Below are 15,471 nucleotides of genomic sequence, written 5' to 3' on the forward strand. Positions count from 1 at the left end.
CAAGATGTGTAGATTCTGTATAGCCTCTGTGTAATGAAAATCCCTAACAAAGAATCCTAGTAAAACATAAAATAAGGTAAGCAATTGTCAACAACATCATCAAAACAACATTTCAATTCAGCCTAATCCCTACTTACAAGATGAGACCCAAGAACAACACACAGATATCCCAAGAGTTATGTAAAAACCACAGGTACAAATTGATGAGCTTTCGAGAATACAGATTCTCATCATCCTACCAATAACGCTAGAGAGATGTTGACTGTACGAACTGAAAAAAATATCCCTTTTTAAAGCATACTCCTTGATCACTAGGAAATCCAGGGAATTTGTAAACAAGAATCGCCGCTTCGATTGTGTTTTTAAGGCAATTTGTGTCATGCAGTATTCTTAGGTATAGTAAGTATTTTAGTAGGGCATTCATAAGGCAATTTGTTTCATGCAGTATTCTTAGGATTAGTAAGTATTTTAGTAAGGGCAACGAATATGAGAATGCCTTTACTTGTTAGAATAGAATAGACTTGCACACCCTGTTGATCATATTGGAAGGAAAAGATAGAGCGCGCACATATACGCTATTATGTATAAGTAGACATGTTTTTTATGAATCTCTGTTTTCTTCACTCTTCTATCCCTTTCAGACTTCTTTTCCAATTCTCCTTCCTCCATATTCTCCACCCTTGTGTCTCTGTACCTACGTATATAATAATAGGCCAAGTAATATTTCTAATAAATGCTAATATGTAATAAGTAGGTAATGATACCTAACGTGCCTATACTTGGTCTGGAATCCCCGTACCTACCCACAGAGATTGTTTTATGCCTAGTTACTAGTAACAAAAATAGGTAAATATATAAGAGTAAAAAAACAAAACTTGAAAAGAAAGGAAATGTAGCAAAGTCGGACTCCCACTTTGTCCATAACTTGGGCTATGACGACGGAAAATGCATCCAATTTTAAACCTTTTGGGAAATTTTGGCATATTTTCTACTTAAAAAAAAATGGCATATTTTACTTTCCTTACCTTTAGAAAGGAAATTAATGTGCCAAAACACGTTTTGAGGTTCCTAGAGCCTAAATTCAAAGTTTTTAAACTTGGTGTTTAAAGGCGAAACTTATTCCAAATGCCAAAACTCACAAAGTGTTGACTCCTCTTAACAGGCAGTTCAGACATTACTCGTATTCATGTAGGTACGTGCTCTACTATTGATGATAATCCCAGAGGGATAAACAAGGCTTCATTCATCCCAATAGGATAAAGAAGGTTGATTCTATTCCATCAACCGAAAATGATGAGATCCAGTGATCAAACAATTTACAAACCGGTGCCCAACACGACCCGGTATGGTTTAAGGGAGAGTCGGTACGAGATCAAAGAGAAAAGACAGAGACGCGGTCTGTCTTCCTCTCTCGCTCTCGTTCGGTAAGTGTCGGTAGGCAGTTCCGAGTTCGGCCGAAGTGCTGAGGTGTTAACTCGGAAAGGCAACCAGTTTAATACTCACCAGGTAAGGAGAAATGACTCCGTGTTGCCAGATGGACAATGGTGGTAATTACCGTATGTAGGTATTTGGGGTTTTCTAGTCTTGTGTGAAGGTCAGGTAAGGACTAAGGAGAAATGACTCCGTGTTGCCAGATGGACAATGGTGGTAATTACCGTATGTAGGTATTTGGGGTTTTCTAGTCTTGTGTGAGGGCGAAATAGTTGTCATTGCTTACAAATTCTTACGGTTGTACGATATTTGGTGTGGTTTTTGAACCCCTTTTGTCGGTAATGGGAAATTTTTTAACATATTTGTCCGAAATTTAGTCGGGTGTGGAAAAAGAGTTCAACATGCTCCTGACAACAGGCGAAATAGTTGTCATTGCTTACAAATTCTTACGGTTCTACGATATTTGGTTTGGTTTTTAAATCCCTTTTGTCGGTAATGGGAAATTTTTTAACATATTTGTCCGAAATTTAGTCGGGTGTGGAAAAAGAGTTCAACATGCTCCTGACAACTCTTCTTTTCAAGGTAGCTTCCTGCAAATCCATACGAAATTTGTTTTTCCTTACCATTTAGTAAGATTTTCCTCATCCGAATTGATCTGGCAACACGGGCGGGTCACAAACCGATTCATAAGATTCATTAGACGAGAGTTGACTCAGTGAATCATTCCACATTAGGATCAAAGCATTCCGCGCCGAGGGACGGATAAGTGTGACCAATTAGTTCGGATTGTAAATCGGTTTATGTGGAACACTATAGTCACTAGCGCTGGGTTTCAACCTCGGTTCTATTTGATCTTGGGAACTCATCTGATGTTTGGAGTGGAGATGGGGCCGTGTTTAGACGGATAAGTGTGACCAATTAGTTCGGATTGTAAATCGGTTTATGTGGAACACTAGTCACTAGCGCTGGGTTTCAACCTCGGTTCTATTTGATCTTGGGAACTCATCTGATGTTTGGAGTGGAGATGGGGCCGTGTTTGTGTTGTCGTGCTAATTGTTGAGACTGTTGGGAGGAGAGTTGAGTTTTAATGAGGCACCGTTTGGCGACATGTCGCCATGGATCTCTAGATTCTCTCATGTCGTCATTGCCACATGGATCTCTAGATTCTCTAGTGACTTGATTTTATGATTTTCTAGATTCCTCTATTTCACTTAAAAATACTACTTTGGACTTTAGGAAATAAGCTCAACTCGCGTGGCGTAAGGCATTTTTTCACTCAGTGGTAATGGCATCTTCTGATTACGAGCAATAGATGGTTTCTTCAAATTAAATTGATCCCAAGGCCAAGGACCAAGATAACCAAACAAATAGCTCAAGTTCATCTTCTCAACCAAGCACCAAGATAACCAAACAAATAGCTCAAGTTCATCTTCTCAACATACTAGGATCTTACATCCATTTTCTCTTTAACAAAGAACTTTTTCATTGATTATATGGAGACTGTTTTTGTTCAAAGTCATCTTGTTTATTAAAAATTGATTTTTCTGGAATTATATCGATGTCGATGTGTCCCTTTACATTGTATAATCGTTTACCGACAGCTAAACAACCGAGTTCTTATAGATTGTATTAAGCTTTGTCATCTACCTGTTTGACATGAGGAAAAATTTAGAATTTAGATGATAACCAAAATACCAAATTAATGTCAATACGCGAATCCACTGTTTTGTTGTCATTGCTAATCAACAAAAAATTTAGAATTTAGATGATAACCAAAATACCAAATTAATGTCAATACGCGAATCCACTGTTTTGTTGTCATTGCTAATCAACAATTTGGGCACGGCACAGTTTAGGCATTGTTTTGTGCCCCGCCCCAAACGAAACCACTGAATACACATCCTGAATTTTCGAAGCGCGACAGAATAACACCCAACAAAAACAAACCAGTATCTGCCTCTCCACCTATTAGATGATAAGATAATAGGCAGATACATCGCAATTTGCTTAATCATAAAGATTGAATCAGAAAAACCATGTTAATATGAGGGTGTTTGATGGTGGTCCTAAACTTATGTTATGTATGGTGACCAATACGAGTACACATAGGTATTAATTTATCACCAATCAACTTATATGAATAGATATTGTATTCCCTTCAAAAACCTTTGAATTCCCTTCTAGTACGAATCCTTGATATGTTGAAGACAAATGGCAATCAACAATCAACATGCAATCATAGGTACCTATACCTGCTCACAAGTCCATAACCTAACTTCATTTAGAGAAATAATATTGCTAATCGAATTTACTCTCTGAAAAATTCTTGGTCTAGGGAAGTTTAACTCTTTACTAAATACTTTACCAACATTTACACTTAATCGAACAAAAGGAAATCCCACTTGAAGTCATGAACAAATTCAAAACCATCATTTTTGTCAACTTTGACTGTACGTCATTCCGCCGTAGTCGGTATGTCTGTAGGTACGTCTCAACTAATCAACAATAGAGCATCGCGCACGCGGCATCACCCCATCGGGAGAAAACAATACAAAACCGTAGGGTGATTTCCTCGGTCCATATACATTGAACCGCTCATTCATTAATATCATTATATCCTCTTTGAAAAGAATTTCTTCTTTGATAATTAGGAGATTAACCCTGAGATGTTTTTCTTGTTTGATGTCACTGTACAAGGGCTAAAATCTTTGGTGACGGGATTTTCATCCTCGACCCGCCTGCTCACATTCTCACAAAAGCTACCCACCTCGCCTTAACCTCACCCAGTCTGAGTGGGGCCGGTAAAAGCCAGACATACGATTGCTCAGACGTTTGGGTTTCAACCTCGGTTCTATTTGATCTTGGGAACTCATCTAATGTTTGGAGTGGAGATGGGGCCGTGTTTGTGTTGTCGTGCTAATTGTTGAGACTGTTGGGAGGAGAGTTGAGTTTTAATGAGGCACCGATTGGCGACATGTCGCCATGGATCTCTAGATTCTCTCATGTCGTCATTGCCACATGGATCTCTAGATTCTCTAGTGACTTGATTTTATGCAAGCCATTGATACTGTGCCGGTTCGTGCCGCTCTTACTGGTACTGTTCTAATGGTAATTGTCTCTACAAACTGTTTGGGTACTCGGGTTGTGATTAGGGACCTGAGTACCCGACACTCTTCTGGTCTTCAGGTTCAGGAGGTGTTCAATTTAATCGTGTCGGTAGCCCACAGGGTGTTTGTGTCGGTGTAATTCAAATACTCCTTATTCCTTTATTCAATAATTTAGAGTTCTATTAGAACTCTAAATTCTATTTTACAATGTAACTTCAACACTTACAATTTGATATTTACAATGCTGATACTAGACGTTATTTCAGACTCAACAAACGTGTTCACAGCATCAAGTTGATTTTTTGCCTGTTCAAAAAGTAGATGCTAAATCAAAAAGTGTGCGGTATACCGTAAGAAAATCCAATATAAACAATGACAAGACTATATCCAACACTTACAATTTTACAATACCTACCTATTATGATATTTACCAATGCTGATACTAGACGTTATTTCAGACTCAGCAAACGTGTTCACAGCATCAAGTTGAACTTTTGCCTGTTCAAAAAGTAGATGCTAAATCAAAAAGTGTGCGGTATACCGTAAGAAAATCCAATATAAACAATGACAAGACTATATCTATCCGATGGAAAATGTATTCGAAAAATGGAAAATGCATTATCGAAAGCGGAAGTAGAATATTTAGCTGTATGTTTCGACGTAAGATGTACACAGACTTGGCCTGATGAATCGTGTTACCCACCCCCCTTCGACCGCGGTATACCGCTAACACTCTCACGATAAGGTTTAAAATTAATACGTTTGAAGGGGCTCTTACCATTTACAACACAAAATTTAGACAGTATTCTACGTCAAATTGCCTGACAATTTAGAAAATCCTCTCCTGTAGTCTTCCTCTACTTCTCCATTTGGTCCTTATCTATCCTTTCTTTTCTTTATATCCATTGCAGTGCCATTTCCTACAGCATTACTCTTTTTCTTTTTGATCTCTGTTCTTTTCCAATTCTCTTCTTCTTTTCCAATTCTCCTTCCTCCATATTCTCCACCCTTGTGTCTCTGTACCTTTCCTTTCCTTCTTTTGGGTTAACACGATTCATCCTGTCTACTTCTCCATTTGGTCCTTATCTATCCTTTCTTTTCTTTATATCCATTGCAGTGCATTACTCTTTTGTTCTTTTTCTTTTTGATCTCTGTTTTCTTCACTCTTCTATCCCTTTCAGACTTCTTTTCCAATTCTCCTTCCTCTTTTTGATCTCTGTTTTCTTCACTCTTCTATCCCTTTCAGACTTCTTTTCCAATTCTCCTTCCTCCATATTCTCCACCATTCCTCTGTACCTTTCCTTTCCTTCTTTTGGGTTAACACGATTCATCAGGGTTCAAGTCTGTGTGCATCTTACGCGTTGTGAACAGTACCCCTGCCCGCCTCTGGGTAAGGGGTCACTGTTTACATCACCTTCCCTGACCAAAACCTAACACGACTTTCGTATTCCCTCTGTTTTGTTCTGTCCAGACGGTTTTGGCGACCTGAATGAATTCGGATGCCGAGAACAGCCGAAGAAGAAACGAAAATCCCGAACAGCGTTCACGAATCATCAGATTTTCGAGCTGGAGAAGCGCTTCCTCTATCAGAAATATCTGTCGCCCGCGGACCGCGATGAAATCGCCGCGTCGCTTGGTCTCAGCAACGCGCAGGGGCGTTCACGAATCATCAGATCTTCGAACTGGAGAAGCGCTTCCTCTATCAGAAATATCTGTCGCCCGCGGACCGCGATGAAATCGCCGCGTCGCTTGGTCTCAGCAACGCGCAGGAGCGTTCACGAATCATCAGATCTTCGAACTGGAGAAGCGCTTCCTCTATCAAAAATATCTGTCGCCCGCGGACCGCGATGAAATCGCCGCGTCGCTTGGTCTCAGCAACGCGCAGGTGATCACGTGGTTCCAGAACCGACGCGCTAAGCAGAAGAGAGATCTCCAGGAGTGGTCGAAGAAAGGACTCATCTCCGACTAGGCGCGGATCAGCCTGATGAAAATGTAAGACATTCCTCTTTGATAACTTTAATATCATTACTTAATATAAGCTTATAAAGTCAATCCGATGAATTGGAAGCTTGGGTTTTCTGTCATGTATTATTTATTGGCACACTGTATTTCTTACAATGATGAACATTGTTCATCGATTAGTACCTATCTTCAATTCCAAAGTGTACAGTAGGATTGATAGGTTCACTAAAATGGGCCAGAGCCAATTTCCCTTCTCATACGAGTAGTAGATACGTGTTTGTGTTGTCGTGCTAATTGTTGAGACTGTTGGGAGGAGAGTTGAGTTTTAATGAGGCACCAAATATAAGCTTATAAAGTCAATCCGATGAATTGGAAGCTTTGGTTTTCTGTCATGTATTATTTATTGGCACACTGTATTTCTTACAATGATGAACATTGTTCATCGATTAGTATCTTCAATTCCAAAGTGTACAGTAGGATTGATAGGTTCACTAAAATGGGCCAGAGCCAATTTCCCTTCTCAATGTATTATTTATTGGCACACTGTATTTCTTACAATGATGAACATTGTTCATCGACTCCATTCCAACGTGTACAGTAGGATTGATTAGTTCACTAAAATGGGCCAGAGCCAATTTCCCTTCTCATACGAGTAGTAGATATCCTATATCAAACGTCTCATACTATCCTATATCAAATTTATTGACAGTGCTAATCTCTTAATCCTTTCGATTTCGTGTGACTGACAAGTCCAAAAGTGAACAGATCATGTATGTTATTTATTGGCACACTGTATTTCTTACAATGATGAACGTTGTTCATCGATTAGTATCTTCAATTCCAAAGTGTACAGTAGGATTGATAGGTTCACTAAAATGGGCCAGAGCCAATTTCCCTTCTCATACGAGTAGTAGATATCCTATACCAAACGCCTCATACTATCCTATATCAAATTTATTGACAGTGCTAATCTCTTAATCCTTTCGATTTCGTGTGACTGACAAGTCCAAAAAGTGAACAGATAGAATATCAAGCACAATTTTGCTAAAAACCTCATCATTATAACCTCGGGATAAGATAAGAAAGAGTTAAAGCTATGAACAGATATAATATCAAGCACAATTTTGCTAAAAACCTCATCATTATAATCTCGGGATAAGATAAGAAAGAGTTAAAGCTATCCTCTCATCTCATCGCATCACCGAAATGGCCATAAATTACATGATCATCACCTCATGAAGCTATCCTCTCATCTCATCGCATCACCGAAATGGCCATAAATTACATGATCATCACCTCATATCAGATATCTTCGCTAAACAGTCAAACACAAAAAAGCCGCCTATTTAGCAACAACACCGTTTGCAAAAAATATAATCAGAACAAGTTCTTGAGCAGAGAGTCATCATTATAACCTCGGGATAAGATAAGAAAGAGTTAAAGCTATCCTCTCATCTCGTCACATCACCGAAATGGCCATAAATTACATGATCATCACCTCATATCAGATATCTGCGCTAAACAGTCAAACACAAAAAAGCCGCCTATTTAGCAACAACACCGTTTGCAAAAAATATAATCAGAACAAGTTCTTGAGCAGAGAAACGAAAAAGAAGTTCGCCAAAAAACAGTATTAATTTAATGTGATTTAAAAAATTGCAAATGATATTGCAGAAGATGCTATTTAGTATGCTAATCGACCAATCTATTCATATTTCATTATAATTTGCAAGGAATTCGCAAGGAAGTATCTACCTCTCCACCTATTAGATGATAAGATAATAGACAGATACATCGCATAATGCTTAATCATAAAGATTGAATCAGAAAAACGGCAAGGAATTCAAGTATCTACCTCTCCACCCATTAGCATTAGATGATAAGATAATAGACAGATACATCGCATAATGCTTAATCATAAAGATTGAATCAGAAAAACCATGTTAATATGACGGGTGTTATATTTCATTATAATTTGCAAGGAATTCAAGTATCTACCTCTCCACCTATTAGATGATAAGATACATCGCATAATGCTTAATCATAAAGATTGAATCAGAAAAACCATGTTAATATGACGGGTGTTTGATGGTGGTCCTAAACTTATGTTATGTATGGTGACCAATACACATAGGTATTAAATTATCACCAATCAATCTATATGAATAGAAATTGTATTCCGTTCAAAAACCTTTGAATTCCTTTCTAGTACCTACGAATCCTTGACATGTTGAAGACAGATGGCAATCAACAATCAACATGCAATTATAGGTACCTATACCTGCTCACAAGTCCATAACCTAACTTCATTTAGAGAAATAATATTGCTAATCGAATTTTCTATATGAATAGAAATTGTATTCCGTTCAAAAACCTTTGAATTCCCTTCTAGTACAAATCCTTGACATGTTGAAGACAAATGGCAATCAACATGCAATTATAGGTACCTGCTCACAAGTCCATAACCTAACTTCGTTTAGAGAAATAATATTGCTAATCGAATTTACTCTCTGAAAAATTCTTGGTCTAGGGAAGTTTAACTCTTTACTAAATACTTTACCAACATTTACACTTAATCGAACAAAAGAAAATCCCACTTGAAGTCATGAACAAATTCAAAACCATCATTTTTGTCAATTTTGACTGTACGTCATTCCGCCGTAGTCGGTATGTCTGTAGGTACAAACTAATCAACAATAGAGCATCGCGCACGCGGCATCACCCCATCGGGAGAAAACAATACAAAATCGTAGGGTGATTTCCTCGGTCCATATACATTGAACCGCTCATTCATTAATATCATTATATCCTCTTTGAAAAGAATTTCTTCTTTGATTTCAAACAAGCCATTGATACTGTGCCGGTTCGTGCCGCTCTTACTGGTACTGTTCTAATGGTAATTGTCTCTACAAAGTGTTTGGGTACTCGGGTTGTGATTAGGGACCTGAGTACCCGACACTCTTCAGGTCTTCAGGTTCAGGAGGTGTTCAATTTAATCGTGTCGGTAGCCCACAGGGTGTTTGTGTCGGTGTAATTCAAATACTCCTTATTCCTCAGGAGGTGTTCAATTTAATCGTGTCGGTAGCCCACAGGGTGTTTGTGTCGGTGTAATTCAAATACTCCTTATTCCTTGTTGAGATGATTTCATTCGAGATGTGCTGGGTGCTTGGAATGTGATCGTTTTAACGCTTTAACATTCTTTTGTTTCCGATGCGTCATTGAGGTTTTTCCTTGTGGCTAGATTTCCTATTAGAAGCTACCTACTGAACGCAATGACACTATTGATTATAAGGAGACTGTTTTTGTTCAAAGTCATCTTGTTTATTAAAAATTGATTTTTTTCTGGGATTATATCGATGTCGATGTGTCCCTTTACATTGTATAATCGTTTACCGACAGCTAAACAACCGAGTATTTAGATTGTATTAAGCTTTGGTATGGAGACTGTTTTTGTTCAAAGTCATCTTGTTTATTAAAAATTGATTTTTTTTTCTGGAATTATATCGATGTCGATGTGTCCCTTTACATTATATAATCGTTTACCGACAGCTAAACAACCGAGTATTTAGATTGTATTAAGCTTTGTCATCTACCTGTTTGACATGTTTAATTATATGGAGACTGTTTTTGTTTAGAGTCATCTTATTGATTAAAAATTGATTATGTTCTGGGATTATATCGATGTCGATTTGTCCCTTTACTTTATATTGTATAATCGTTTACAACAGAGTACCTATTTAGATTGGATATTGTATAAGCTTTGTTATTTATTTCAACTCTCATGCCATGAGGCAGGATTTAGATGATAACCAAAATACCAAATTAATGTCAATACTTGAATCCTCTGTTTTGTTGTGCTAATCAACAATTTGGGCACGGCACAGTTTGGGCATTGTGCCCCGCCCCAAACAAAACCACTGAATACACATCCTGAATTTTCCAAGCGTGACAGAATAACACCCAACAAAAACAAACAACAGATAAGTACGCAATCATCCTTGTTGTTCTTAATGGGCAAATAAACAATGTCTAAAATTTCAATACATAACTCGATTTCTGTGATCTTGATCATATGTACAGTTATCTATCAATCTCTCTTCAATATGGGGAAAACAAAGGGATAAACTAAAGGAAAAAATCGTAAAGTGAAAACTTAAAACACATTACACTTTCAACTACCAATGCCCAAAGATTTCCCACAGAGTTGATCACTTCTCCAAGTTCTCCATCATCTTTAACACATATATCATTAAGAGTATCAATATGATCCTTCTCACACAGTTGTGGGATCAACCTTCAACGTCTTTAAAATCATTACCAAGTCACTAACATCTACACGTACCTATATGATATCCTTATCAAACCCTTGGTCACCAGAGTGACAAGTGAGGATCAACTGAACACATCTCCCATAATCCGCCAGATTACACATCAAAAATATTTAAAAATAATTCCGCGCTGGGCGGTCGATACTCGGTAGTAAAAAAAAATTCTAAAAATTAATTTCGATGTTCTTTGATGTTTGGTTGTTATGATATGAGATGCTGCCGAACATGCGGCTAGAATTTTAGGTTACCGGGTGGTGCCTTTGAGTTTTCTTGACTTTGGTTTTGTTGAGGTGATTCTTTGTTTTCTGGAGTTTCCCCTATTGCAGGTATTTCAGAGTACATAGTTCCGTTTTTTGTCCGTTTCTATTACATTTGGACATACTTCTTCAAAATCCGAGTTTTAGTTATGTGGCCCTAAGTAAAACTCTAAAACCGTTTTGATATATTCTCATATGACTCAGTTCCTTATGAGAACGTGCCAGATTTGCCACATTTGCTCTCATTATAGTATTGTCATTTTTGTTTCAATGTCCGTTTCTATTACATTTGGATATACTTCTTCAAAATCCGAGTTATAGTTATGTGGCCCTAAGTAGGTAATACTCTAAAACCGTTTTGATATATTCTCATATGACTCAGTTACTTATGAGAACGTGCCAGATTTGTCACATTTGCTCTCATTATAGTATTGTCATTTTTGTTTCAATTTTGAGGGACCTACCTACATTCATAATTAGATAATTGCCTAATTGCAATGTCAAGATGAGACAATACTTCAATAACTTCTTGAGAAATATGTATAATAAGTATGAGTTAGAATACTATTGAAGATATTCCAATCCAGCCTGTATACTTCGAATATGACGTGTTACGTGTTAATGTCTAAGTGTATATTTTGTCCGTTTCTATTAGATCTGGATATACTTTTTCAAAATACGAGATGTTATCGTTAGTTTGGCTATTTGGCCCTAAGTAAAAGTCTAAAACCGTTTTGGTATATTCTCATATGACTCAGTTCCTTATGAGAACGTGCCAGATTTGCCACATTTGCTCTCATTATAGTATTGTCATTTTTGTTTCAATTTTGATGGACCTACCTACATTCATAATTAGATAATTACCTAATTGCAATGTCAAGATGAGACAATACTTCAATAACTTATTGAGAAATATGTATAATGAGTATAAGTTAGAATAGACGTTGAAATAATCAAATAGGTAAAACAAAATCTCTATTTATTACATTATAGCTACATGGCAATAGGAACTAACATACTATTCATGGTTTAAGTACTATATTATTTTATTACTATTATTTTTTATTATTATTATATTTCTTTCCATTAATTACACATTAATTATTTTTATTTAAGACATAGCTCCCTTGCCACGAATCAAGGATTCAAGATTATCTTGAATCTTTAGTGTGGCAATTCTAGTCTTCCCATCCCTTTTGGGGTGGACGGATGGAGGCGGGGGGTATGGGGGGCCACCCTCATGCTCCACGCGTCCTTCTGTTGGCCCCGGGGGGGTTGGGTGGACTAGTGGTAGTGCTGTCACAATTTAATCTTGTTATAATTGTCATGATATGTTAAAATTTAATAATAAAGCACAATTATTACTATTACTATTACTATTACTATTACTATTACTATTGAAGATATTCCAATCCAGCCTGTATACTTCGAATATGACGTGTTACGTGTTAATGTCTAAGTGTATAACCCGAATATATTTGAGTATGAGTTAGAATACTATTGAAGATATTCCAATCCAGCCTGTATACTTAGAATATGACGTGTTACGTGTTAATGTCTAAGTGTATAACCCGAATATATTTTAATAACTTGTGGTATTCCAATCCAGCCTGTATACTTAGAATATGACGTGTTACGTGTTAATGTCTAAGTGTATAACCCGAATATATTTTAATAACTTGTGAACGCAATGTGTCAAGATGTAGTTTAGCTCTTCAATTATGAAGCCGAGGCTAACCCTTTTGATTTCGTCAGTTTTTCGAAAATTGGGCTGACTTCAAAACTTCTTCAACGATTTTCTTTTGTAGGAGTAATTTCATTTGTCTAGGTACAAAATTACAAATGCAAAGTTCCTGCAGAACTTCGTAGATTTGTATAAGCTCAGCCTATCCTTTACGGCTATTTGCCCCTCTACTTAAACCTCAAACTGAGTTTTTTGTGTTAAGCTCAACCCATCCTTTACGGCTATTTGCCCCTCCACTTAAACCTCAAAGTGAGTTTTTTGTGAACGGAGTTAAGCTGAAACTTTTTTATGACAGTTTATATTAGACTTCCAATAGAGATTATATTTTTTAGATGAGAATATAAGCTCCACCCATCCTTTACGTCTATTTGCCCCTCTACTTGAACCTCAAAGTGAGTTTTTTGTGAACGGAGTTAAGCTGAAACTTTTATATGACAGTTTATATAAGACTTCCAATAGAGATTATATTTTTTAGATGAGAAACTGAGAACACAATTATTTACAATTTTGTCTCATGAAGGCCCATTCCCCTTTGTCGTTCGGAAAAAAAATCGTTTAATGGGAACACTCTGATTCAAATTACATTCCCTACAGGACATTCGGAATTTCACCCCCTATAATCCCTATGCAAAGTTCCTGCAGAACTTCGTAGATTTGTATAAGCTCAGCCTATCCTTTACGGCTATTTGCCCCTCTACTTAAACCTCAAACTGAGTTTTTTGTGAACGGAGTTAAGCTGAAACTTTTTTATGACAGTTTATATTAGACTTCCAATAGAGATTATATTTTTTAGATGAGAAACTGAGAACACAATTATTTAGATACAATTTTGTCTCATGAAGGCCCGTTCCCCTTTGTCGTTCGGAAAAAAAATCGTGTAATGGGAACACTCTGATTCAAATTACGTTCCCTACCTACAGGACATTCGGAATTTCACCCCCTATAATCCCTATATTAACAATCACTCTTATAATATCCAGTGTTCTAACAAGCCATCCTCCTCATGAAGGCCCGTTCCCATTTGTCGTTCGGAAAAAAAGTCGTGTAATGGGAACACTCTGATTCAAATTACGTTCCCTACAGGACATTCGGAATTTCACCCCCTATAATCCCTATATTAACAATCACTCTTATAATATCCAGTGTTCTAACAAGCCATCCTCCTCTTCTCTGTTCCCAGGCGAAGTCCAAATCAACCACCTCTCCCTCTTCAACAACCGCAGCGCGTCCAACGCCAAGAAGAAACGCAAGTCGCGTACCGCGTTCACAAACACTCAGATCTTCGAGCTGGAGAAGCGCTTCCTCTATCAGAAATATCTGTCACCCGCGGACCGGGATGAAATCGCCGCGTCGCTTGGTCTCAGCAACGCGCAGGTGATCACGTGGTTCCAGAACCGACGCGCTAAGATGAAGCGCGACATGGAAGAGCTGAAGAAGGACGTGGAGACGACGAAACTACTCAGTGCAGCAGCTGGCGTGGGGCCAGCGGGTGAGGGCAACTTCCTGCAGAATATTCAGAACCTGTCGATTCTGAAGAAGAAGGCGGTGCCGGCGGGTTCACATCCCAGTGGGGGATTCCAGTCGGTGTATGGAGCGGGGGGTGGGGGATCACCTCCGCATTCGCCACTGCAGGGATCCCCGGGTGTACAACAACGGGAGAGTTAAAGTGAGGCAATGTAAATCTGCCGCTCCGTAAAGAACTTGGTCTTAAATCCATTAATTGTCACAACCGAAGAAATTGATTTATTTAACCAAGTTTAACCAATGACCTAGTAGGAATGTAGCAGTAGAATGGTTCCATTTCCGTTTATGTTATCAATGGTTCCCTCTGGATCTACAATTTTCTTTAAATGTGAATCTGCCGCTCCGTAAAAAACTTGGTCTTAAATCCATTAATTGTCACAACCGAAGAAAATAAGAAATTGATTTATTTAACCAAGTTTAACCAATGATCTAGTAGGAATGTAGCAGTAGAATGGTTCCATTTCCGTTTATGTTATCAATGGTTCCCTCTGGATCTACAATTTTATTCTCTTTTCTTTGTTTGTTTCTAGTAATAATTACAAAATATGCCTACTTTTCCTATTATTTCAGGTTCTTTTGTAAAACGCTTCAGTCATTGTAAATTTTTGTTTGTCAGTTAAACTATCCTTCATTATCATTACATACCTGCTAGGAAATGCTTATTTCCTTGAATTTTGTAATTCTTGTAGGTATTTTGTAGTTTACATCATCTTTGTTAGTAAATATTTCTTGTATATTTGATAGTCTTTGTAATATGTTCATTCTTGTTCTTTCGTCTACCATTATCAATATTGTCAGAATGACATTATGTATTTCCTATAAAAGTTTGTGTAAATATTCTAATACCTATTTATGTGTTGTATTTATTTGTGTATGTTTGTACTATTTTACGTATTTTAAAGTTAACTATTTTGAAAATAATATATTCTTATGTATTTCCTATAAAAGTTTGTGTAAATATTCAAATACCTATTTATGTGTTGTATTTATTTGTGTATGTTTGTACTATTTTACGTATTTTAAAGTTAACTATTTTGAAAATAATATATTCTACGTGTGTAAGTATTGTATTGTGTACAAGATATACATTTTCTCTTGTAAAACTTAATAGTTCCATT

The 15,471-nt window shown here is 37.3% G+C and overlaps 1 protein-coding gene across 1 annotated transcript in view; it reads left to right on the forward strand.

Annotated features, from left to right (window-relative positions):
- Positions 1-14,497, forward strand: part of LOC103509359 (serine/threonine-protein kinase pakA-like) — an 87,134-nt gene extending 72,637 nt beyond the window's left edge. Inside the window, exon 5 of the mRNA XM_008473968.2 lies at positions 14,010-14,497. Coding sequence (XP_008472190.2) covers positions 14,010-14,494 — 485 coding nt within the window. The 3' untranslated portion in view covers positions 14,495-14,497. The remainder of the gene's footprint in view (positions 1-14,009) is intronic.
- The last annotated feature ends 974 nt before the right edge of the window (positions 14,498-15,471 follow it).

The sequence above is a fragment of the Diaphorina citri genome, unplaced genomic scaffold (assembly GCF_000475195.1).
Source record: "Diaphorina citri unplaced genomic scaffold, Diaci psyllid genome assembly version 1.1 scaffold491, whole genome shotgun sequence".
NCBI lineage: Eukaryota > Metazoa > Arthropoda > Insecta > Hemiptera > Psyllidae > Diaphorina > Diaphorina citri.